The sequence below is a fragment of the Paroedura picta genome, chromosome 6, assembly GCF_049243985.1.
Source record: "Paroedura picta isolate Pp20150507F chromosome 6, Ppicta_v3.0, whole genome shotgun sequence".
Lineage (NCBI taxonomy): Eukaryota > Metazoa > Chordata > Lepidosauria > Squamata > Gekkonidae > Paroedura > Paroedura picta.
The window spans coordinates 32,950,313-32,973,385 of NC_135374.1; the positions used below are offsets into that span (position 1 = coordinate 32,950,313).

At 47.1% G+C, this 23,073-nt stretch overlaps 1 protein-coding gene across 1 annotated transcript in view; it reads right to left on the reverse strand.

The window, feature by feature from the left end:
* Positions 1 to 5,262: 5,262 nt before the first annotated feature.
* Positions 5,263 to 23,073, reverse strand: part of TBX19 (T-box transcription factor 19) — a 28,699-nt gene continuing 10,888 nt past the window's right edge. Inside the window, exons 3-8 of the mRNA XM_077344234.1 lie at positions 22,361 to 22,495; positions 19,822 to 19,883; positions 18,665 to 18,726; positions 17,186 to 17,377; positions 14,701 to 14,836; positions 5,263 to 7,084 (exon numbers count right to left, since the gene is read on the reverse strand). Of these exons, the coding sequence (XP_077200349.1) occupies positions 6,844 to 7,084; positions 14,701 to 14,836; positions 17,186 to 17,377; positions 18,665 to 18,726; positions 19,822 to 19,883; positions 22,361 to 22,495 (828 nt within the window). The 3' untranslated portion in view covers positions 5,263 to 6,843. The remainder of the gene's footprint in view (positions 7,085 to 14,700; positions 14,837 to 17,185; positions 17,378 to 18,664; positions 18,727 to 19,821; positions 19,884 to 22,360; positions 22,496 to 23,073) is intronic.

The window sequence follows — 23,073 nt, forward strand, 5'->3', positions numbered from 1 at the left end:
CTGAGTCCAACCTTTAAGACCAACAAAGTTTTATTCAAGGTGTGAGCTTTCATGTGCATGCACACTTCTTCAGATTTTGTATCTGAGGGATTGTGCATGCACATGAAAGCTCACCCCTCAAATAAAATTCCATTGGTCCTCAATGGAATTTGAGGACCTCAATTTCTCAAATAAAATGCCATTGTTCAACAATGTTAACATATTTGCTTCTTATTGAGTTATTATGTTTATATAGTCCAACTTTACTCCATTATGGATCCCAAGACAGTTCACATAACATTTCCAAGAGGTTTCACATCAAGGCACTGATTGGGCCCTGATCTACTTAACTTCATCAAAGTTGCTGTATTGTTTGTGGTCCGATCACATCTTGGACCAATGACATCATAGTACTAGGCACTCTGTGGACTTTACAATGTAATTGATTTTCCCATTTTCTTTGATCAAACTAATTGTTTATACATGAAAAGCCCAAAGGGGTATATACATGAATCAAGTCTCTTATCAGACCACCTCAACATTTTGTTCTTACTTTGAATCAGATCCCATATTCATGTGTTAGCCTCTTCTAAAGGTTTTCCTGCTTTGTATGCTACAGGTTCATGGACAGATCTGCCTTGGTACATTTGTACCTGAAATGTGTCACAAGTAAATCTTTCCTGAACTAAATCTCATTGACATTGCTCAATGGGACACAGTTACATTTCAGTTGTTGGATTTATAAGTTTACCTATTGCAGTTAAGAGGAACTTGAAAGAAGTAAGTCACATGCAACAACCTCTTAGACAGTAACAGCTAAGTAACAGGCTAAGTCAGTTGTTACCCGTTTGGGCTTTCAAAAGAAGCATATAGAAATACCTTTAGATGGAATGTATGCTGCAAGACAGAATGAAAATAAGATAGCACCAAACAGGGGGTGGAGGGGAATGGAGGGAAGCCATAAAACATAGTCATTGAATATGCTCTGCAAAGGATGTATTTCAGTCTACAGAGCAATAGGAAGAGTGTCCATTGAAAGGAATGGGGATTCAGGTGGCATGGTACTATATGCTTAAAGGTAAGGTAAAGGTATCCCTTGTGCAAGCACCGGGTCATGTCTGACCCTTGGGGTGACGCCCTCCAGCGTTTTCATGGCAGACTCAATACGGGGTGGTTTGCCAGTGCCTTCCCCAGTCAATACCGTTTACCCCACAGCAAGCTGGGTACTCACTTTACTGACCTCGGAAGGATGGAAGGCTGAGTAAACCTTGAGCCAGCTGCTGGGATTGAACTCCCAGCCTCATGGGCAGAGTTTTCAGACTGCATATCTGCTGCCTTACCACTCTGTGCCACAAGAGGCTCCACTATATGCTTAGGTGCCTCTATGTTTAAGTACATGTTTTGTCCTCCCCAAGGATTTTTAGTTAATCAGCTATGAGTTCCCTGTTAGGTTTCAGGAACTTAGTTCCCAGGTATATGGGGCCTAGTTTGGATCAGGTCCACAGTGCGCAGTAAAGAGGTTTCTGGTTTCCCACACCATACTATTTTCCAAACCCAAAATAGGCCCAAAGTGTGTGGGGGGGGGAGGAGTCCTATTGTTGCGGCTGCACATGTACCAATTCAAAAGGTGGGGAGGAGGGAGAAGGAAGTCACAGGAGATCTGACTTTGGAAGCCACCTGCCAGTCCAGGAGCTATAAAAGAACTGAGTAAATGGCTCCCCTGCTGTTCATTGCAGGCATGACTAGCCTGTGCTTTTAGCAGAAGTTTGATGATAGACAGAATTCACCATCAGGTGAGACTTTTTATTATCACCAATCAAAAGGGACAGTTTTTGTTGGTATTAACGCAACAGTCACAGGAGCCAGTTCCAAAGCTGGTTAATTCAGGTAAATATCACATGATCCTAAAGACAACAAGATTTTTATTGACTTAGAAGAAACCAGATGGCATCAGATCACTTTCTGATTGATAGGATTATTTTGCCTGTATACTCTTGCTGGGGAGGGATTCTCTAGAATTCTGTAAATCTGTATCCAAACATTCGTAGGGAAAGCCTGCCATCTAGTGACTGAGATAGTGTAATACAATCTGAACATGTACATAATCTTTTTAGGGCCCAACAAGGGTTGCCAGCACTGCGTTGGGGAAAACCTAGGGCTGGGGTAGTCAAACTGCGGTCCTCCAGATGTCCGTGGACTACAATTCCCAGGAGCCCCTGCCAACGAATGCTGGCAGGGGCTCCTGGGAATTGTAGTCCACGGACATCTGGAGGGCCGCAGTTTGACTACCCCTGACCTAGGGACTTTGGGGGTGGATCCTGCAGAGGACAGGGTCTGGGGAGGGGAGAGATGTCAATGGGGTATAATACCATACAGTCTACCTTCTAAGGAGCCATTTTCTCCAGCTGAACTGATGCTGGTTGCCTGGAATGAGCTGTAGTTCCAGGGGATCCCCAAGTCCCACCTGAAGGCTGGCACCCCTAGGCCCAAATAGATCCCTATTGGGGGAGATTCAAGAAATGCTTCTGTAGTTGAATAGCAGCTGCATAAGGAGAGATCTGGACTGATGATGTAGCACTGGAAGGGGTGGTATAAACCATTTCCCTTTGAGCAATTTCCCAATATAAATTACTTTCCTGAAGAGGCAATTTGTCTCATGTTATCTGCACCTTAAGACAGGAACAGCCAGAGCCCAGGGCTATCCATCACAGCTCTTGTCTTGGGAGGTTTCTCAATGGATTGAGAAAGCACTGCTGGGCTGCGGGTGCAGTGAGATTTAAACCTTGCTTCTTGCCATTTCTTTGATTATATAATAGGGCCCTACCCTGAAGCACTATCTGCCCTTCTAGAGCCAGGGAAGGGGAGAGTGCAGGAGCAAATGAGTGGGAGATGGAAGGGTTGTCAATGGGGTTTAATACCTCCTGTTTGCTGATTCTCCCCATGGCCGCTCTAGAGGTAACATGGTGTTTACTCTGCTTTTCCTTTATAATGCCTGTTTCTGCCCCCTTCATCAAACCTTAAAATAAGTCTCAAAGTGACATTTGTTATTTTTTGCTACAAGGAGGATCAAAGCCTGTTTTTAAAATGGGCTCTTAAGGGGCAGTGGGCAGGAGGGCTCCTGCACAGTATGGGGGCCCAGCCATGGGGGTCAGGCTGCCAGGGCCAGCACTGCAGCTGCAGCAGAGCACAGCTAGCCACCTTCCTTGTTGCCAGGTGGCCAGGAGGCTTGGGAACACAGTGGCCCAGCTGGCAAGTCAGGCTGCCCAGGCCAGCACAGTGCCACAGAGCATTGCCAGCCTCTTCCCTGCCCCCTCAGCTTACCTTCTGCCAGCTCTTTCTCCTCCAAATGCCCAGAAGCAGCATAAAGGAGGAGGAGGAGGAAGATATGGGAGGGGCTCTCTCAGCCTCACCTACCTCACAGGGTGTCTGTTGTGGGGAGAGGAAAGGGAAGGCGACTGTAAGCCGCTTTGAGACTCCTTCGGGTAGAGAAAAGCGGCATATAAGAACCAACTCTTCTTCCTTCCAGCTTACATGAGTCGGAGCCTCTGTAGTAGTAGCAAAGGCAGGGGGAGCGAAAGGAGGGTGTGGGTGGTGATGTCACTTCCAGTGACATGTCACTTCTGATTCGCATGGCAGGGAGGGATGGCCAATTGACATCGTTTCCAGACGTCCTCGAAACCGGAAAATTTATTACACAGTTATACTGATAAATAAATTCTATTTTTGTTTAAGAGAAAAGAATCATTCTAATTAGAGTAAAGGTTCCTCTTTTACCACAGAGCCCTCCACATACATGGACTATTCTGTCAGTCTACCAAGTATAAATAAGCCATCCTATTCTTTGGGTCCAGCTAAGAATTCTAAAACAACAGGCTTTGGTGGCTGTAAAAATAAGTGGGAAACTCTAAGGATGGCAAGGAGGCAGCATACCACATGCCACCTTAGGACACTTACAGAGAGGTGCCTTTGCAGGTGTTACTTATGAAGGGTCTCAGAAAAGAGCAAAAACTTTACATCATGGGATGCAATTTTTTCTCCTGCTGGAGTAAACAACCCTGACATGTCCAGGTGGGAGGTTGCCTATGATCACTGTACAAAAGGCATCCCTACTGATTGCTTATCCTAGATTGTTTTCATATTGGGATTTCCCCCTGGGTGGCACACAGCACACCCTCTGTTTGGGAGCTCTGCTCATTCCAAGCCCAGATTATGTGGCATCACATCCTTCTCCTCCCCCGAACTCTGCCCTTCCCAGGCACCACCCCCAAATCTCCAGGAACAATTATTTATTAGTCAGAGGTGCCAGATGTAGTAATGTCAGTTTATGACCAGTCACCAGGTTCCTTATAGTTTTCCTGTTTTGTGAGTCACCTTGGGACACTTTGTCTCTGTCCCATGTGGGAGCTTCAGCTGCCTATTTCCTCTATTCTAGGGACAGGACATGTTTCTCCTAGCCCACTGGCAATTCTGTTCTTGACACATGCTGGGTGTTCCATGACTGTGGTGTCACAATGGTTTCCTATTAAATGCCTGCTTGTAGTTCAGTGGGTCCCAGGTCTGGAACTATTGAAGTCTACTGTTTTGACAGATCTCTGATATACAAAAATTAGATGACATTTCCCCATAGCTAAAAGCTCGACATACTCACTAGTTGTTGCAGAACAGTGTTAAAGGAACAGCTATGGAGCACTCTTTTAAAAGTTGACAACCCTTCCTAGTCTGGATTCTGTTAATGCAGACAAAAACTCCAAATATCTGATTGAAACTCAGGCATCTGATTGAAACTCAGCATCAAAAAAACTAAGATCATAGCATCCAGCCCTCTCAATTCCTGGCAAATAGATGGGGAAGAAATGGAGGTAGTGACAGATTTTATTTTCCTGGACTCCAAGATCACTGCAGATGGGGACTGCAGCAAAGAAATTAAAGGACACTTGCTCCTGGGGAGGAAAGCTATGGCAAATCTAGACAGCATCCTAAAAAGCAGAGACATCACCCTGCCAACAAAAGTGCGTTTAGTCAAGGCTATGGTATTCCCAGTTGCAATGTATGGCTGAGAAAGTTGGACCATAAGGAAGGCCGAGCGTCAAAGAATTGAGGCTTTTGAACAACAACAAGGCATCTGAAGACACTATTGGCACACCATAAAGTTCTGTTTATTTATTTTAGAACATAGAAAAAACTGGAAATTTAGGTTCTCGTCAGTCCATTTTCAGTTTCAAGAGCAGCACAGCACATCAACTAGGAGCATAGTGTTATGCACCGGAGATTCAATATTGTTGGAACATGGTGAATGTTTTTTTTAATGCACAAAAGCTACACAGCAGCTGCATAGCTGGAGGGAGGGGATAATGTTACACATCGTAGGCAAAATTGGAGAAGAATGGTCCTAGGGCTAGTTTTTAGAATACCGAGTCCTGAAAGTAGCTCTGACTTCTTCTGGATCATTTATTTATTTACTTGTGTGAGCCAGATGATCACAATACAGCTGCATGTGATCTCCTCCATAGACATTTCCATTCTTTTTTCACCCTTCACCTGACTCAGACACAGAAATTACAGCTGTCAGTATCTGTGATCAGGCATTTTATTAATCCACATGAGCAGGTACCAAGGAAAGATCAAGACTGCACTCCAAGAACTGGTATTTCTGATTTAACTTCTATTTTGAAAAGGGGCATGAAGGGTTTTCGGAGTATTTACAAAGTTCCTTTTACAAATGCTAAAGTATCCAACCCAGTAAGACAGCTCATATTCTATTTCACTACACCAACTTGTTGGTGGTGTAAATGTAATTGGTGTAAATGTAATGAAGATTTTTTTTAAAGATTTTTCAGATTCATCATGCCTAAACCCTTGCTTACCCAGACCTGGCTAGCCCAATCTTGTCAGATCTCAGAATCAGAGTCAGCCTCGGCTAATATTTGGATGGGAGACCTCCAATAGCAGGGTTGTGATTTGGAGGCTGGCAAGAGCAAACCACCTCTGAACATATCATGCCTTGAAGACCTTATGAGGTGATCATCCATCCACTGTGACTTGACCACACTTTCCACCACACTACACAAACCATTGCTTAGTGTCAATGGACTTGTCAGTGAGTAGATGACTTACAGTCTAGATCAGAAAACCATGGATGGGATGGGCAGAGAGGTGGAAAGCTGACATTAAACAGTGAGGCTGAGCAGATCAGGTTTACATTTTCTCCAGAAGTCCTTCCTGTGAAAAAAGATACCTTGACAATGTCTCTTTGAGAATTAGTTCGCCAAAGATTTTTGACATGACATTTTTGAGGGACAAAAAAAGTCTTCTATAACTAATATGTCCCTGAGCAGCTTTTCAACAAACCAGAGTTACAGCCAACAGCATTTCTGAAATCAGATTAAAATAACTAACTGTGGTATTCCTCTCCCTAGGACAGGGTTGCCAACAGGCCTGGGGGGAAAATGTCTCCCTTTAATAGAGGTCTGATGTGTAGAAGTGGGAAGCTGAAGGCTTTCATGCTACTGAGGTAAATAATACCACCTGGTCAATAGCATCCCTTTAAGTCCCTTGAGTGACTTGAGTTCTTCTCCAGGTAGTTGGCGATCTTACCCTGGGAGTCATTTTCCTTTTCTCCGTGGACATGACAGCTAGCAAGGCTCCTTCTCCAGTTTCCTCCTTGCCAGTGTCTGTAGAGCTCAGCAACAAAGCAGCAGAGATGCTCTGTTCATTCCATTTTGTTCCATGGGTTCTGGACTCCAAGCTGAATTTTAGACATATAGGAAAAGTGGATCATTGTTGGGTCTCGGCTGTGAGAACGGCATTCTTCAGTTTATCTGCATTCAGGATGCTGCTGGCCTTTCCTCTGCAACTGGCCGTCCCTTAAAAGGAATGGGAAGCTCCAGATGCCCAGGTGGAATCTGTTAGTCTGGGAACAGCCGGCTCCAACTGGATTTCAATGCTGCTGGCCACTGTTCCTGGCAGAGGAACTGGAGCAGAGGAGGATGTGGCAGGCAATGGGAGGTTACGCAGGAATGCGCCTGGAGGGCCACCGTTCATGTCACTGGCAAGGTTGGTGACGCTGACGGCATTGTTGCTGACTGTCCACAGGCATGGGTAGTGGCTGCAGTGAAGCAGAGATAAAAGACAATCACTGAAATTTGCATGGGGCAGGAGGCTAGTGGAACACTTACTGCAGAAGGCTGTTCAGTGACCAGCCCAAATTATCTGGCTCTATAGAAAATCCCAATGAAGAGACATGGAAGTATTTCAAAGCTGGATGCAGTAGCTACGCCTCTATACAGTACTGTTGGGAGTCAGGTAGGATTGCTACACGGGGTAGCAATCCCCGTGTAAAAATATGATTTGAAAAACATGTTCACATAATGGTGGTGGACTATGTCATGCTGAAAATATTTTAGGATCTCCTCTTTGGAACTGACAGCCAGAAAAGCCTACTGACAATGCTCGATCCACTCAAAAGTCAGATATAACTTTTCCTAAGTTTCCACGGAGGAATCCAGTGAATAAATACAGAGGTCCATGCAGTCATCACCTCCAGTGACATTACAGTAAGGCATTTTATGTGGGACTGGCCTAAAGATGGTTCAAAAACTGTAAGTCATTCCAGAATGCAGCACAAAGACTGCTACCAGGCATCATGGACTATTGCCCAGTGATGGGAAATCCACAGATTGAGGACACACTTACCTAAAATAGATTTTCCAGCAAACTTGGATGACCCCTCCCCCACGTTTGCAGAAAAAAATGAAATGTTAAGTTAAATATACCAGGGAGTTAAATGCCCTGAAATTTTCTTCGTATCTTAGTGTAGTGAATCCTGGGAGCTGGGGCAGGCCCCAGCGGGCACAACCTTCAAAGTTGTGCAAGTTTTGCTAACACATTTGGACTGCATTCTTTCTGAAGGGACATTATACCAAACTAGTCTTGAGAATCAATGGACCAGGGACTGGGAATGCCTAGAAAGTGGGTGACTAGAGGATGACATTATGTGAGTGCTCTGGAAAACCCACAGATGCAGGAATACTAAAACGCGGCCGAGGCTGAGCGAGGCCGCCATTGACGCGGCTGAGGGGGGCGGGCCAGGATGACGCGACGGCCCAGCGTGCGCAAGCACGCAGAAGTGCGTCGGGACGGCGAGGAGGGCGGGGCAAGGCGCTTTATAAGCGTCAAGCGCACGCGGTGGGCCCTCTTCGCCGCCCGAGACAAGCTGGAGGACGGTTCGGCGCGGGAGCGCGAGTGAAGGCCGGACGAGGGCGCGGTCGGCGCGAAGAGAGGGGCCGAGGCGGGCACTTACGGCGGTCGGCTTCCAGGCATCCCGGACAGTAGGGAGCCGCACTTTGAAGGCCTCGGCGGCAAAGCGAGATGGCTGGGAGGCGGTCGCGCTCCCGGCGCGGTGAGGCTGTCGCCAGCAGCGCCGATGCCGCGCAGGAGCCGGAGGCCACAACCAGCGGGAGGGGCCGCAGCCGGGCCAGCGCTCTGAGGGCCCGGGAGGCTTGGGCCGCTGTCGTGCCCAGCTCCCGGGGAGGGAATCCTAGGCCGAGCAGGGCCAGTGGGCGGGGCACCGGCAGCGGGGTGGTGGCCCGGGAGGGGGAATCTGCCCCCGCTTTTTCGCCGCGCCGCAGGAGCTCGCGCAGCGGGCCTGCGGCTACGGCTACGGCCACGGCAGGGAGGGGCGGGGCCCAGGGCACAGTCAGGCGGCCCCGGAGGCAGCCCCATCAGGGGGGATCTTCTGGCTCCTTCTTCAGCGTCAGCCCCCCGGCAAAACGGAGCAGGAGGGGGGTTGGGAGGAACAGCGGGGGACGTCCCAGGCAGCCGGCCACGCCCCCTAGGGCGAGGGAACGGGCTTCGGCTAGTCGGGCCCGCCCGGCAAATTCCGCCAAAGGGGTGCAGGGCAGGGGCAAACGGAGGGCGGTCCGGCGTGCTGGTCCCGCGCTTGCCCGCGGAAGCGGGCCAAGGAGGTCCAGGGCCCGAGCTCCCCACCAGGAGGACATGTCCTATTGGAGGGGCTATGCGGCAGCTCTGGCCCAGGTGGCCAGCGGGAGCCAGAGTGAGGGCTCTGGGGCCAGTCACTCTATTCGGGGTTCGGGCTCTGGGATTCACTCGGTTTCCAGTTCCTCCACAGGCGGCGGCCAAGACGCCGGTGAAGGACCCAAGAAGGACCGTCCGCGCAAGAGGGACCGGAAGTCCAGGGGCAAGCCTATTCCATCCTCTGGTGAGTCTTCTTCGTGGGACGGCGAGGAAGATTTACGGGAAGGTTGGTACTGGCTCGAGGGAGCCTATGTACCTGGCCTACCGCGGTGGTTACTAAAGAGGAGAGAGGAGGCGACTGGTCTGCTGGATGAAGAAGGTGTTCCTGAGGACGAGCGGTCACCTCCGGTTTGGTACACGGCTACTGACGCGCCCCCTGGCATTCACCTGCCTCCCAAGGTTCGGGAGCGGGCACTCGAAGGATTCTTCGTAGATGTGTTTTCTATGCTGCGGGGGCAGGGAAAGGGAGGGGACACGGGAAAGAGGAAGGAGCCCCGAAAAAGGGACAAGGCCCCGGCGGAGAGGACATTTGATAACTGGCTGCGTGGCATGGCTGAATACATGGCTTTGGTCACGGCGGCATACCCGGAGCGGGGTGGCACACGTGGAAGTATCTTTCCCACGTGCTCGAGGCCAGGGAGATGGCAGGGGATGACGCCGCCCTAGAATATGATAGGGAATTCAGGGAGCTGGCGTCGCACAATCCCCTGGCGCGCTGGGACCTAAAACACCACGACACGTGGATAGTGCAGGTCGGGCCCAGCGTGCGTCAACAGAAGGAGCGGGCAAAGAACATCGTTCCCAGCAGAAAACTAGCAGGATTCGTTTGCTGGGACTATAACAGAGCGGGTTGTAAGCGCAGGAAGTGCAAATTCGAGCACAAATGTGAGGGCTGTGGTGGGTTACACGCTTTGCCGGCGTGCTCCCAAGGGGCCGGGGGTGGGCCCTTTCGAGGGACCCGGCTCTCCGGCAAGAAGGACGGAGGGTCGGGTGGCACAGGACCTTCTGCCCCCGGAAAAACCGCATGAGATACCGCGGGTCCTTCGGGGGCTGGCGCCATCTCCCATTAAATTGAGACCGTTAATGGACTGGCTGGCGCAGTACCCTAGGAAGCATGAGGCCCTTTATTTGGCGAAAGGGTTCACGGAAGGTTTCCGGATCCCTTACACGGGGGACCGGGTACCTACGTCTTGTGGTAATTTGCGCTCGGCCAGGGAATTCCCCGAGGTGGTGCACGAGAAACTGGAAAAGGAGTGCTTGGCGGGTCGGATGGCGGGCCCCTTCGACAGGCCGCCACTGCCCAACCTGAGGGTTTCCCCGCTAGGTGTTGTACCTAAGAAAGCGGAAGGGCAGTGGCGGTTGATTCACCATCTATCGTACCCGCACGGGGGTTCGGTGAATGATGCCATACCAGCATCCTTGTGTGCAGTGCGCTACGCCTCTTTTGACGAGGCGGTCACCATGGTGCGGGCTTGTGGGCCGGGCGCCCTCCTCGCCAAGAGTGATATTCAATCGGCGTTCCGACTGCTGCCCATTCACCCGGAGGACTTCGATCTTCTCGGGATCCAGTTCGAAGACCAATGGTACGTGGATAAGACCATGCCCATGGGCTGCTCCGTGGCTTGTGCGGCGTTCGAGTCGTTCAGCTCTTTTTTGGAATGGGCAGCTAGGCGCAGGGGCCGGTTCCGGGAAATCACTCATTATTTGGATGATTTTTTGGTGGCCGGCCCCCGCAGGACGGACGGGTGTGAGAAGAGGTTGAGAGTGTTCCAGGAAGTGGCCATGGAATTGGGGGTACCATTGGCTCGGGAAAAGACGGAGGGCCCAACCACCCAGCTCTCTTATCTGGGGATACAGCTGGATTCTGTGGCAGGCACCTCCAGCCTGCCCGTTAAGAAAATAGACACCCTGCGGGGTTTGATTGATGGAATCATGTGCAGACGGAAGTGCACACTGAGGGACATGCAAGTCCTTTTAGGACATTTGAACTTTGCATGTAAGGTCGTTAGACCGGGCAGGGCTTTTTGTGCTCGTTTGGCACATGCCACCAGGGGGCTCACTCGGCCTCATCACAGGCTGCGTGTCTCTAAGGGGATTCGGGAGGACCTAGGGGTCTGGAAGGAATTTCTAAGCCGCTTCAATGGAGTGGCCATATGGCAGGACGAACTTTCCCTGGGCACCGACCTGCAAGTGCATTCGGATGCTGCCGGTGGCATAGGTTTTGGGGTCATCTTCAGGGACCGGTGGTGTGCCAAGGCATGGCCACAGTGGTGGGCAGATGATCTGCGCAGGGACCTCACGTTCCTGGAATTTTTTCCACTATTGGTGGCAGTGGTCCTTTGGAGGGAGGATTTCCGGGACAAAAGTGTTCTGTTCTGGTGCGATAACCTGGCTGTGGTTCGCATTTTGAACAAGCAGTCCGCCAAGTCCAGCAGAGTCATGCGGCTGGTACGCCGTTTGGTACTGGCATGTTTGGATCATAATATAACTTTTCGGGCCAGACACGTGGCGGGGGTACAGAATGTTATTCCTGACAGTTTGTCTCGCCTGCAGGTCGAAAAGTTTCGATTACTCGCCCCCCATGCCCGCCAGGACCCGGAGGTCTTCCCGGACAACCTTTGGGAGCTTGGAGCCACGTGATCTGGAAAGGAGTCCAGGGGTCGGTTGCTCCCTCGACATGGCGCTGCTATGAGGGGGCGGCCAGGGACTTCGTGGCTTTCGCACGGCAGGCCGGCTGGAAAGGACCTTGGCCTATCTGTGAACAATCTCTTTTATGTTATTTGGCTCATTTGAAGGGTCGCCAACTGTCCCAAAAGACGCTGCGGGTCACCCTGGCAGGCCTATCATTTTTTAGTAAAGCCTTCGGGGCTTGGGACCCCGGTTCATCTTTCATCGCGAGGTCAGCGGTGAAGGGCTGGGGGCGGCTGATACGCTCGGGGAGGGACACACGGCGGCCCATCACTTTGACGGTGCTTCGGCAGCTGGTGGGTCAGCTGAGGTTTATCTGTTCCTCCAAGTTCGAGGTTCTCCTCTTCAAAGCTGCTTTCCTTGTGGCTTATCATGGGGCCTTTCGGTGCGGGGAACTGGTCGCCCCATCCAGATCAGCGGTGGTGTCCAGGGCCTTGCGTGTAGAGGACGTTCAGCGAGGGGGGAAGGGGGTACAGCTTTGGGTACGCCAGTCCAAGACGGACCAGTTGGGGAGGGGTGCGCAAGTTTGGTTGCGGGAATCTGGCGACCCCAGCACCTGCCCAGTGCGGAGCCTCAGTCGGTACCTGACTTGCCGCCCTTACGTTCCTGGGTCACTGTTTGTGCACCAGGACGGGACCTGCCTCTCACGTTATCAGCTGGCGGCGGTTTTGAAACTGTGCCTAAAAGGGGCGGGGCTCCGCCCGGAGTGGTACAGAACACACTCTTTTCGCATCGGGGCGGCCACCCAGGCGTTTCAAGATGGGGCCGACCCCTCCACGATCATGAGGCTCGGGCGCTGGCGTTCCCTGGCCTATAAGTCTTACGTACGGCACGGGAGGAGGTACTAACGTCTTGTACTTATTGCAGGACCGGCCCCGGCAGTTGCTACGGCGCTCATAGTCGGGCACAGCATTGTTTTCTGGGCTGGCCGTCATGCAGCGGAATCCGGATGGGAGGAACAATGGAGATCCGGAAAGCAGCTCCGTGTCCGGTGGTCTGGTCATCGAGGGATGAAGTGGCCTGCGCTATTGGAGGTGGTAGCAGGGGAGGTCTTTAAGGATGGCTCGCCAGCGGTGTTGGTCGTCCAGCTTGGAGAGAATGATCTGGCAGACGTGTCCGCACTTCAGCTTCGTCGCCGGGTGTTTGAGGACCTGAGGGTATTGCAGCTGAGGCTCCCAGAAACGTACATGATATGGTCAGAATTGCTGGACAGGAGGAGATGCCGTAATGCACTGCGGCCGGAACGAGTGCATTTGGCAAAGGAAAAAATCAACCGGGAGGTCAGGAAGCTGATGGCGGAGTTGGGGGGAGCGGTGATCAGGCACCCGGGCATCACTCACAGGGCGGCGTCGGTATTCTGGCGGGATGGGGTTCATTTGTCCACGTTGGGCACGGAATTATGGTTGCAGGGTTTGGGGGCGGCACTGAAGGTTTGGTGTCAGGTCAGTTCAGGGTTGGCGGGAACGAGGCCGGTTGGCTCTCGTTCAGTGGCGGAACAGGAGCACGAGGCAGAGTATTTGGTTCAGGGGCCAGTTTGCGTACTGGGCCCTGAGGAGGGGATCTCAATAAGAGATCGGCTAACTGCGAGTGTGGCCTTGCCCGGCAGGGAAGGACAGGGGCTCGGAGCCAGGAGGTAAGGATGGCTGAACGAGGTGGACGCCCGGCAGCCATCACTGGCCTCCTCCCAGGGGAGGGTTTCAAGGGGCAAGGGAACCTTCCTCCCGGCTGGGAGGAAGGAGGACCCAGGGCGCCCCTTGTGCCCATGTTAGCAGCCGGACGGCTGCGAAGGTGTTACTCTGTTCCTCGTGCTGGGGCCAACCCTGGATTCGTTTTGGTTAATAAAAGCTGTGGCCTTGTTCATGCCAAACAGTGGAGTCGCGTTTTCATTGGCCAATTACCATCATGCCAGTCAAAACGCGGCCGAGGCTGAGCGAGGCCGCCATTGACGCGGCTGAGGGGGGCGGGCCAGGATGACGCGACGGCCCGGCGTGTGCAAGCACGCAGAAGTGCGTCGGGACGGCGAGGAGGGCGGGGCAAGGCACTTTATAAGCGTCAAGCGCACGCGGTGGGCCCTCTTCGCCGCCCGAGACAAGCTGGAGGACGGTTCCCCACCCCCCCACCCGTCATGTTAATGGTTGTTGTTTTCTTTTCGTCACAGCTGCGGAACAGGAGCACGAGGCAGAGTATTTGGTTCAGGGGCCAGTTTGCGTACTGGGCCCTGAGGAGGGGATCTCAATAAGAGATTGGCTAACTGCGAGTGTGGCCTTGCCCGGCAGGGAAGGACAGGGGCTCGGAGCCAGGAGGTAAGGATGGCTGAACGAGGTGGACGCCCGGCAGCCATCACTGGCCTCCTCCCAGGGGAGGGTTTCAAGGGGCAAGGGAACCTTCCTCCCGGCTGGGAGGAAGGAGGACCCAGGGCGCTCCTTGTGCCCACGTTAGCAGCCGGACGGCTGCGAAGGTGTTACTCTGTTCCTCGTGCTGGGGCCAACCCTGGATTCGTTTTGGTTAATAAAAGCTGTGGCCTTGTTCATGCCAAACAGTGGAGTCGCGTTTTCATTGGCCAATTACCATCATGCCAGTCAATATGCAGGAATACTTCCATGCAGCCTAACATAGTTCTGAACCTGAGTTTGAATTCTGTAGTGACTTGAGCCCAGCTGACTCGGCTGAGGAAACTGTCAGCTGAAATGAGAGACTGCTTTGTTCTAGAATGCAAGTCAAGACTACCAGATTTGATCTAGAAAACCATTGGGAAGACCATCCCCAGCCTCCTGCCAGAATTCAGTAAGAAAATCAGATGATTCTGTTTTTCTCAGATTCAGTGGGAACAAATGAACAAGGAAGAAATAGACTTTCCACAGCTCGAGGCAATCCAGTACAGAGGATTACCCTCCTAGAGGTCGCAGTATGTGTAAAGAATTCTTCACAGATCAAAAGGAGCTAATATGCTGATTGCTGCTGCTGTCACTGAGGTGTTGATATTTTATGCAAACGGCTTACCTAGGTCCTGGGGTAGCAGAACCATTATTGTGCGACACTGGGAGCAAGTTGGCATGGGGACTGGATGGTACTGAGGTCCAGCCTTCTTGACCTGGAGATACTTGAAGATCGCTGTTGGTGGTTTCTATCAAATTCACTTTGTAGGGAAAATGCAAGGAGTTCAGAAGCGGTAGCGGGTTTCTAAGAAAATTATCTTAAGATACCAAGCCAGATTAATTTTTAACACTGAAATAAATATGGGAGTAAATAAAACGTAGAGTAAATGGGCAGCTTTTCTTTACTCACTTAATCTTGCTCATTGCTTATGGATCATTCATGCATCAAGAACTGCATACTAAATCAACACATGAAGCAAATAAATCTTGATAATACCTGTGCAATTATCCATATATATATTATTGATAGGCCACCGCCCCTTATCTGGCAAACATCAATAATCCTCATCATAGATGGGCTTTTTCCAGAGCAAGGATGGACACACTGCCATCAGCAGTACTATTGGGAGGTATCAGTGGCAACGTCTACACTTGAGACTCTGTTTATGGAATAATGCTGTGGCGGAAACATCCCACATTCTGCGACATTGTACACTATATAAGGAGGAAGGGAACAAACTAATAATCCCCGCTCTGTCTCACTTTAAGCCCTTGGAAAGTTATTTGGAACAATGGAAACTAGACTAGATGGACCACTAGATCATTTCCGCACAGAGGTGCAATAGAACCGTGCAATAGAAACTACAGGTTTGCATACTTCCTGATGGGAAACCCCTCCATTATCCTGCCGCCTTGTTGTAGCTTTTCCCTTCCTAACGAGGTGGCAGAGAAGCCTAAAGCATGGACAACCCACACTTCTCTCCCTGCTCCTTGGATTGTCAATCAATGCAAGCCACCAATTCCTTCACAGCAGTTGTTTTGGGGACTCAAACTTCCACCACCATCCCAAATCCCATTTTTTTAAAAAAATACACTTCTGTGTTGCTACAGGATCATGCCACAGCAATCAAATGTTTCCTTAGATCCCTTTTCAGTATACTTTGTATAATGGTCTCTCTATGTTCGGGTAGATTTGTGATAGACTGGCCATAGTAGTTGGATTCCGATGGTTGTGCGTTCTCAATAAAGATTTAAAACACAGTGCATGGATGCCAAGCTAAAAGGGAGATGGCTGTTTCATCACATGCCCCCTTCTTTCCCCATTCATACTCCATCACCAGAAAACACAAACAGGAATATGTTTTAGCTGCCCAATCCCAATATTACCGTGCATAATGAAAAGGATATTTTATTTGAAGTGAGGGCATGTTGCTTTGTGGTCTTGTAGCAATGTGGACTGCACCATTTTTTTGAAAAATTGATTCAGAAAGGTGTGAAGGCAGGCAAAATGCTACTTAGACTGTTGCGCATTTCTTCCTTCAGATGAGCCAGCCCTTGTTTGCACTCCAATTTGCAGCACAACAAGAAAGAGGAAGCAGAATTTTGCAATTTCCCTCATCACAGAGCAAACTGGATGAAAACTTGCGCCGCCCACTGAAGAGCTCTGGGTTGTTGCCAACATCATGAGTAAGCAATATTAAAACTCGTGAACAACGAGAGGCCGGACAGGGGAAAATTCCTCATGCGAAAATGGTCCCAATCTGATCCAGCAGGGCTCTTCTTGTATTCTTAAAATTGATTTGACATATTCTATTCATGAGACAGAAAACTGTTAAGGCAAATGCTGTTTATAAAAAATACCAGTTCACAAACTTGTCACTTTTCATCACTGAGGAATGGACATATGTCAAATCTGTTTCTTGGAAATGCATTTTTACTTTTCCAGACAGAAATCATTTTGAACAGACCTGAGGGATATCCCAGAGGTCGGAATAGTGTGAGACAAGACAGGAACTATCACTACTCAGGAATTTCTCTACCATTCATTGCTCCTTGTTGGTGGGTAGCTGAGTTGGTCTGAAGTACCAATACAAATTTAAAGTCCAGCGGCACCTTTAAGACCAACAAAGTTTTATTCAAGGTATGAGCTTTCATGTGCATGCAGACTTCCTCAATGAAATAGAAATAATCAGAGTACAGGTATATGGAGAAGATAAATTAGTAGTAAATTAATGAGGAACAAATAATACCTTGCTAGAATGTAGCATCCCAAAAGCTTTTATTAATTATTAATCATACCTTAAATAAAACTTTGTTGATCTTAAAGGTGTCGCTGGACTCAAATTTTGCACTGTTCCTTGTTGTAATCTTAAGAACGCTTGTTGTCTTTTTCTAGAGGACATGGGAGCCATTTATTCATTTCTAGACTCACCATAAAGGACAGCAGGAAATATCTCTCAGTTCTGCCTGCTTTGATTTACTTATTATTTCTTTTGTTGAATGTGTGTCATCATATAGGTATGGGATACTTGAGAATATGTGTCATTAAAGTACAGCATTTAAAACATTTGCTTTTTTCCCACCAAGAAAAAAACATGACGGAGACTTGCCTGGTGGGGAGTGATTTCTCTGCATGTAGGAGGCAGGATACGGCATTGCTCTGTGCCCTCGGAGGGCGGCTGAATAGTGTTCACAGCTGTGATGAGAATGTGACGTGGGCAGAGAAAAAGGGCTACTGTACTGATAGCTTGAATTTCCTGCTGCACACACTGCATCTGGATTGGAAATTAACCAGCCACCCACTACGGAGAAAGAGAGAAAACAGAGCTGATTTTTTTTTTTAATGGAGGAAGAAGACTTCTGTGACAATCTTAAAAATTAAGTTGAAATTTACACAGGACATTTAAAGCAATTTCTATAAACAAATGATAGAAAATAACCATTGAAATGCACCAGTTTCTTCCAAATGATTATTGTAATTTGCCAAGTTCATAAATGGCAAAGGAGATGGGCTGCTTACATCGCAATCTTTAACAAATGTCTTCGGTTGGCTGCCTAAAATGCCTTGGCAGATTTCTGTGATTCTTTTCCAGCAATAATTAATACAAATAAATAAATAAACTAGATTCCAATAATCATGATTTGGCACGTGTTTTAGTCTGTTCTAAGGCTAGTTATCCCAACATCGCTTTTTATACTTTTTCATGATCATAATCAGACCAGAAAGGTGAAACAGATGGGACCTGGGTCTTCTTTGATTACAGCTACCTATTCAGAGTAACAAAAAGGTGTCAAGAAAACTTACAGTAAGTAAAAGGGGAAAGATTTATGCGATCTGAAGAGAAACCAGAGATGGAAAAGGGGATGTCGGAGTTCTGCAGCCCAGATAAGGACACCCTTTTTAAAAAGACATACAGCCATCTCAAAGCAATAGTGTACAAAAATCAATCAAAAGATATATGGATCTGTAGTGAAAGTAACCGATTTAAAGGAGCTCTTTGGGAAAAAAATTGTATTGATACTGGAGCCCTGGAGGTGCAACGGCCTATCGATGTATATTCTGCGGGAAAGAGTACAACTGCACTTTCTACGCCAAAGGCCAATGGGACAGAATATAAGTCTACGGGAACAACAAGATGTAGCAAGCCTCGAGATGAGACCCCCTTAAGAAGACAGAAAGCTCATATTGTTCTATGTTTCTTTTATTTTGTAGGCATATAGGTAATATAATCGTTAGTGTTGGAAATATAAAATGGGGTTTTACCCCCTTATTTTTTATTTTTTCTTTATTAGTGTATTGTTATAGGGCCAAAGCTCACACTGATCTGTAGAAAACGTTTAAAATATGCCTGTCAGGATGGCTCTTAGAATGGGTCAAGTATAAATTATATTGATACAGGGCCAAAACTCATACTGTTCTACAAGAAATGTTTAATGTTAAGCATCCAACTTAAACCTAGAAATATCTGTCAAGATAGCTCTTAGATTGTATCAAGCACTGTTCTTTGTATTAATAACTTGTATTGCATTCTATATTTCTATCTTTATGAAAATAAAAAAAACTTGTATATAAAAAAAAGAAAACTTACAGTGAGAATATGTCATGTGCTGACTTTCAGAGGCTGTATCTGGAATATCCTTTGTATGGTTTCTGAAAAAAATTGATATCAAATTTACTTTGACAATCTTCATGAAGCTTCCCTCATAGTCAAAAACTTCTCCCACAACAATATGAAGCCCATTGGGTGAGCTTGGGCCACAGCCTGTCCTACTGGACAAGATTATTGTGATTTTAAAATAGAAAAAAAAACTACATATGACATCATGAGTTGTATGAAGAAAGGGTGGTATATGATTGGGGTTATAATGATAAAAATATCATAGAACAAGTCAATAAAATCACTTATTTATTTTATTTTATTTGTTGTATTTATATACCGCCCTCCCCTGAGGCTCAGGGCAGTTTACAATAAAACGTAGAGAACATCTAGCTAATATCATTCTACACATAGTTTAAACCCATTACTGCAGGTCCTATACTGTGCTGCCAACAGGAACTTTTCCCTGCACTCCTCTAAGTGACAACCTTTCAGATACTTAAAGACAGTAATCATGTCTCCTTTCAACCTTCTTTTTTCTAGGATGAACATTCCCAAGTCCCTCAGCCTTTCCTCACAGGGCCTACATCGTTCACATTGCTCTTCTTTAGACCCTCTCAAATTTGGCCATGTCTTTTTTTGAAGTGAGGCCTCCAGAACTGCACACAGTACTCCAGATGGAGTCTGACCAATGTAGTATAAAGTGGGACTATGACATCTTATGATTTTGATGTGATACCTCTATTGATACAGCCCAAGACTGCATTTACCTTCTTTACTGCCGCATCACACTGCCTCCTCATATTTAGCTTACCCCAAGATCACGTTCATATGTGATTGGCCTTCTTCCTTCCCTCTCCAGATCATTCCACTACTGAACAAATGTTTGAGAAGTGGAATAACTGAAGCTCAATGGGATACTTATTGTTTTTGACCTTTTTATTGTATTTTAGCCAGAATTTTAATATGTTATAAACCACCCTGAACCTGTCTGCAGAGAGGTGCGGTCTACAAATTCAGTCATTTAATTGATCAATAATCTTGATTGTCCTTTGCAGATAGCAAGACTACAGAAATAGAGACCAGGCTTATCTAAAGTCATACCTGCACTTTAGGTACAATTGGAGCCTTACAAGAAATGAACTCACCTTTCTTTTGCATCCAGAAAGGCTTTGGCAAAGGGATTATACTTGATTTTGAGGGCTGTTATCTTGAATTGGGGAGGAAAAAAGGTTTTGTTAATAAGGCAACCTGAAGATAGGTTTCAAGTGGGTAGCCATGTTTGTTCTGAAGTAGCAGAATACAGTTTCAGTCTTGTGACACCTCTAAGACCAACAAAATTTTATTCAAATTATATTCAAGTGCATATGCACTTCCTCAGATACAATTAAATGAGCATTACCAGTCCACACATATAGGTAGAAGTGAGCAATACATTAGAATACAACATAATGAAGATGTTTAATGGATTTTAAACAGGAATAACAAGCTTGACATATAAGGTTACCATTTGTTTGAATTTAATCCTGGGGAAAAGCATAGTGAAGGAAACAAATCTGTCAAAATTGGGTTAGGGATTAGGATCATTGTTACAGTTAGGGTTAGGGTAGCATAAGTATAAGGATTAAGGAAGCCTTAGAGTTAGGGTTAGGGAGCATTAGGTAATTTAAACTTAGATTTTCCTACACATTAAATTGAGACTAGGCTGAAATACAATGTGGTTACTGTAGACACCAAACAATAGATTTAGGTTAGTGTTAGGAATTACTGTTGGGTTAGGTATTAGTTTTAAAGTGAAGGATTAGAGTTAGAGGTTGGGGATTAGAATTAGAGGTTAAAGTTAGGAAAATAATAATTTTTACAGAAATAATTTTCATTAATTATAATTTTTACTATCTCATTGCATTAATAATAATAGATACACTGTTATTACAAGTATGGTAATTACAATATTTACAAATTACAAATACAAGCATGGTTAGAAAACAACAATACAAACCATTAGTAGCCCTATAATAATTCAGAAAAGCTCTGGTAGGTGGAGCATGTCAGGGGCCCAGAGAGTGTCCAGCCTTGATTTCCGGCCGGCCGGACACACATTCTGTGGGCCAATCAGGGTGCAGCCAGCAAAGCTCCCTAGCCAGCTGCGTGGCTCTCTGTGACCCTCACCACAGTGAAGCCTAGCTGCCGGGGGCAACATGTCTGTGGTGCCCCACCACTCCACCCAGGCAGAGGTGGTGATGGAGAGGAAGAGCCATCACTGGCAGAGAGGAGGTGGCAGTAGCGGAGAGGAGGAGGCAGCGCCAATGGTGGCAGTACCGGTGGCAGCCAGGCCAAGGACTGCCAGCCCCAAGGATGATGCACCTGCCACCTCCCCCCATACCCTTTGTCCCGCTAACGCCAACTGCATTTAAGGCTGCAGTGGGCTTTGTTGCTAGTATAACTATAATACAGTCCTATAACAATACATGCAACACTACAACTTTATAAACTTAAATCAGTCTTACAACAGATGTTATAGTTACATTATATGTCTTTGTTTTCTTTTCTTTTTTCCCATCATATCCTTTGGGGGGGGGGAACTAATGAAAATTTAATACCTTATTTCAAGTTACCAGGGGGGTTGTTTCCTGGAACCAAAACATTGTTTAAACCATTGTGAGAGCTTAGCATTCTCCCCCCCCCCCATTTCTTAACCTCTTTCAACCTATTCCATATATAATGAACTGGTTTAGGAAGTTCCAACACCCATCCCAACTGTTGTTCTTTAGCTCTATTGAACATCACACGAAAGAAATAATGAATGCGTTAATCTTACTATAGATCAGGATACCTTTCTTCTATTTCCCAGTTTGCTCTTTTGTCCTACAGTTAATTTTTCCCCAGTCTTCAGATTGAAGGCCTTTGTTCTCCAGTTACTTCCTTTGTTTTGCTCACGCTACCTGTATCAATAATTCCCTCAACCACATCCATACTATTGCTCACACTGTAATTCCACCCTTTTGTCATTTTGTTTATTCAAGTCTCATCTTCCCCCACCCCCGAGTATGTTCTTGTGTCTTTCTTTTTGTATTTCCCCATTTGTTTCCAATCAATTGGTCTCCATCCCTCTCTAGGATTACCAAGCCTTTCTCTGGTTCCAGACCAGACACTATTGTCCTAAGATCACAGGTGGGAACATTTTAATTTCTGAGACTGGGTCTCTTGAGTCCCAGGAAGGGGTGCATCATTGATGGTGGAGACAGCAGCAGGTGAGCTCCTTTAAGATGGATCTGTGCAAAGTGTATGTGCTTCTGTTGTGCTTCTGTTGTGTATGAAACATCACATGGCTGAATGATTCTTTATCCTGTCCAGCACCTCTCATATCTCTCTTGCTACTAGCTGGCTTTTGTCTGCATGGCACATACAATAAAGATTGCCCTATGCCATGTAGAATTCTTATAGCTGCAGGTCAATGGAACAGCAATGGAAAGTAATTCACACCAGCATCTACCACATTGTGCTATTGTTGAAAATAGCTGTAAGGAAACACATAACAACAATGGGGAAAAAAGAGGTCGGGAAAGGTTGATCAACATTGTTACGTATTCCTGCACATCAATTAAAGAGATGTTTATTTGACTTTTTGGAGAGACCATATTCCATTTCCAAAAATGTAAAATTGTTTTTATAATTAAACCTACCTACCTCTTCATTTTGATAAGCAGTCACAGCTATGAACTGAGTTTCAGGAAAGGAACAATTCATTACCATCCTGTGTGGACCTCCAACACGGACAATATGAATTTGAGGCTCATATTTATGTAAAGAATTCAGCATAATCTATAGTTAGAAAAAGGGAGAGCTGGGTTAGCCAAAGACAATCCAACTGAAATTACATGCAACCTGAATTTTTGTTTATATGTTCAAAGGTTAGCCCCACTTATTTTTGTAGTGCTTATCCCTAAGATAATGCCCATAGAATTGCAGCGAAATTAAAAATAGTGAGATTTGTTCCGTTGGTTTCAATGGGCTTCAGTAACAGGCTGGGGTCACTTCCAAATCATTAAACCAGGAGGTATAAAATGAGAGATCATATCTAAAAAATGTTTTAGAAGTGTAGCAGGAAAGAACATTGGATTATCTGAAAACACTTGCTGAATAACATCTCTTTAAGAAAACTGAAAAAGGATAGAAAGGAATCTTCAATGGCAGTTAAGTTAGAAGGCAATAGTATTAAGCAAAAGTCAATAATTCTTGGGAACATTTGCAGGCAATAGACCAAAAGATTGTCCCCTACCATCATCAACACCTTTCTGAATATATTGGATGGCTGGTCAAGTCAATACACCACAAATCTTTTAGCTCTGCTATATATTGGGGGGGGGGGGGGCAGAATGCAGTTGTTTCTTTTCCCTACC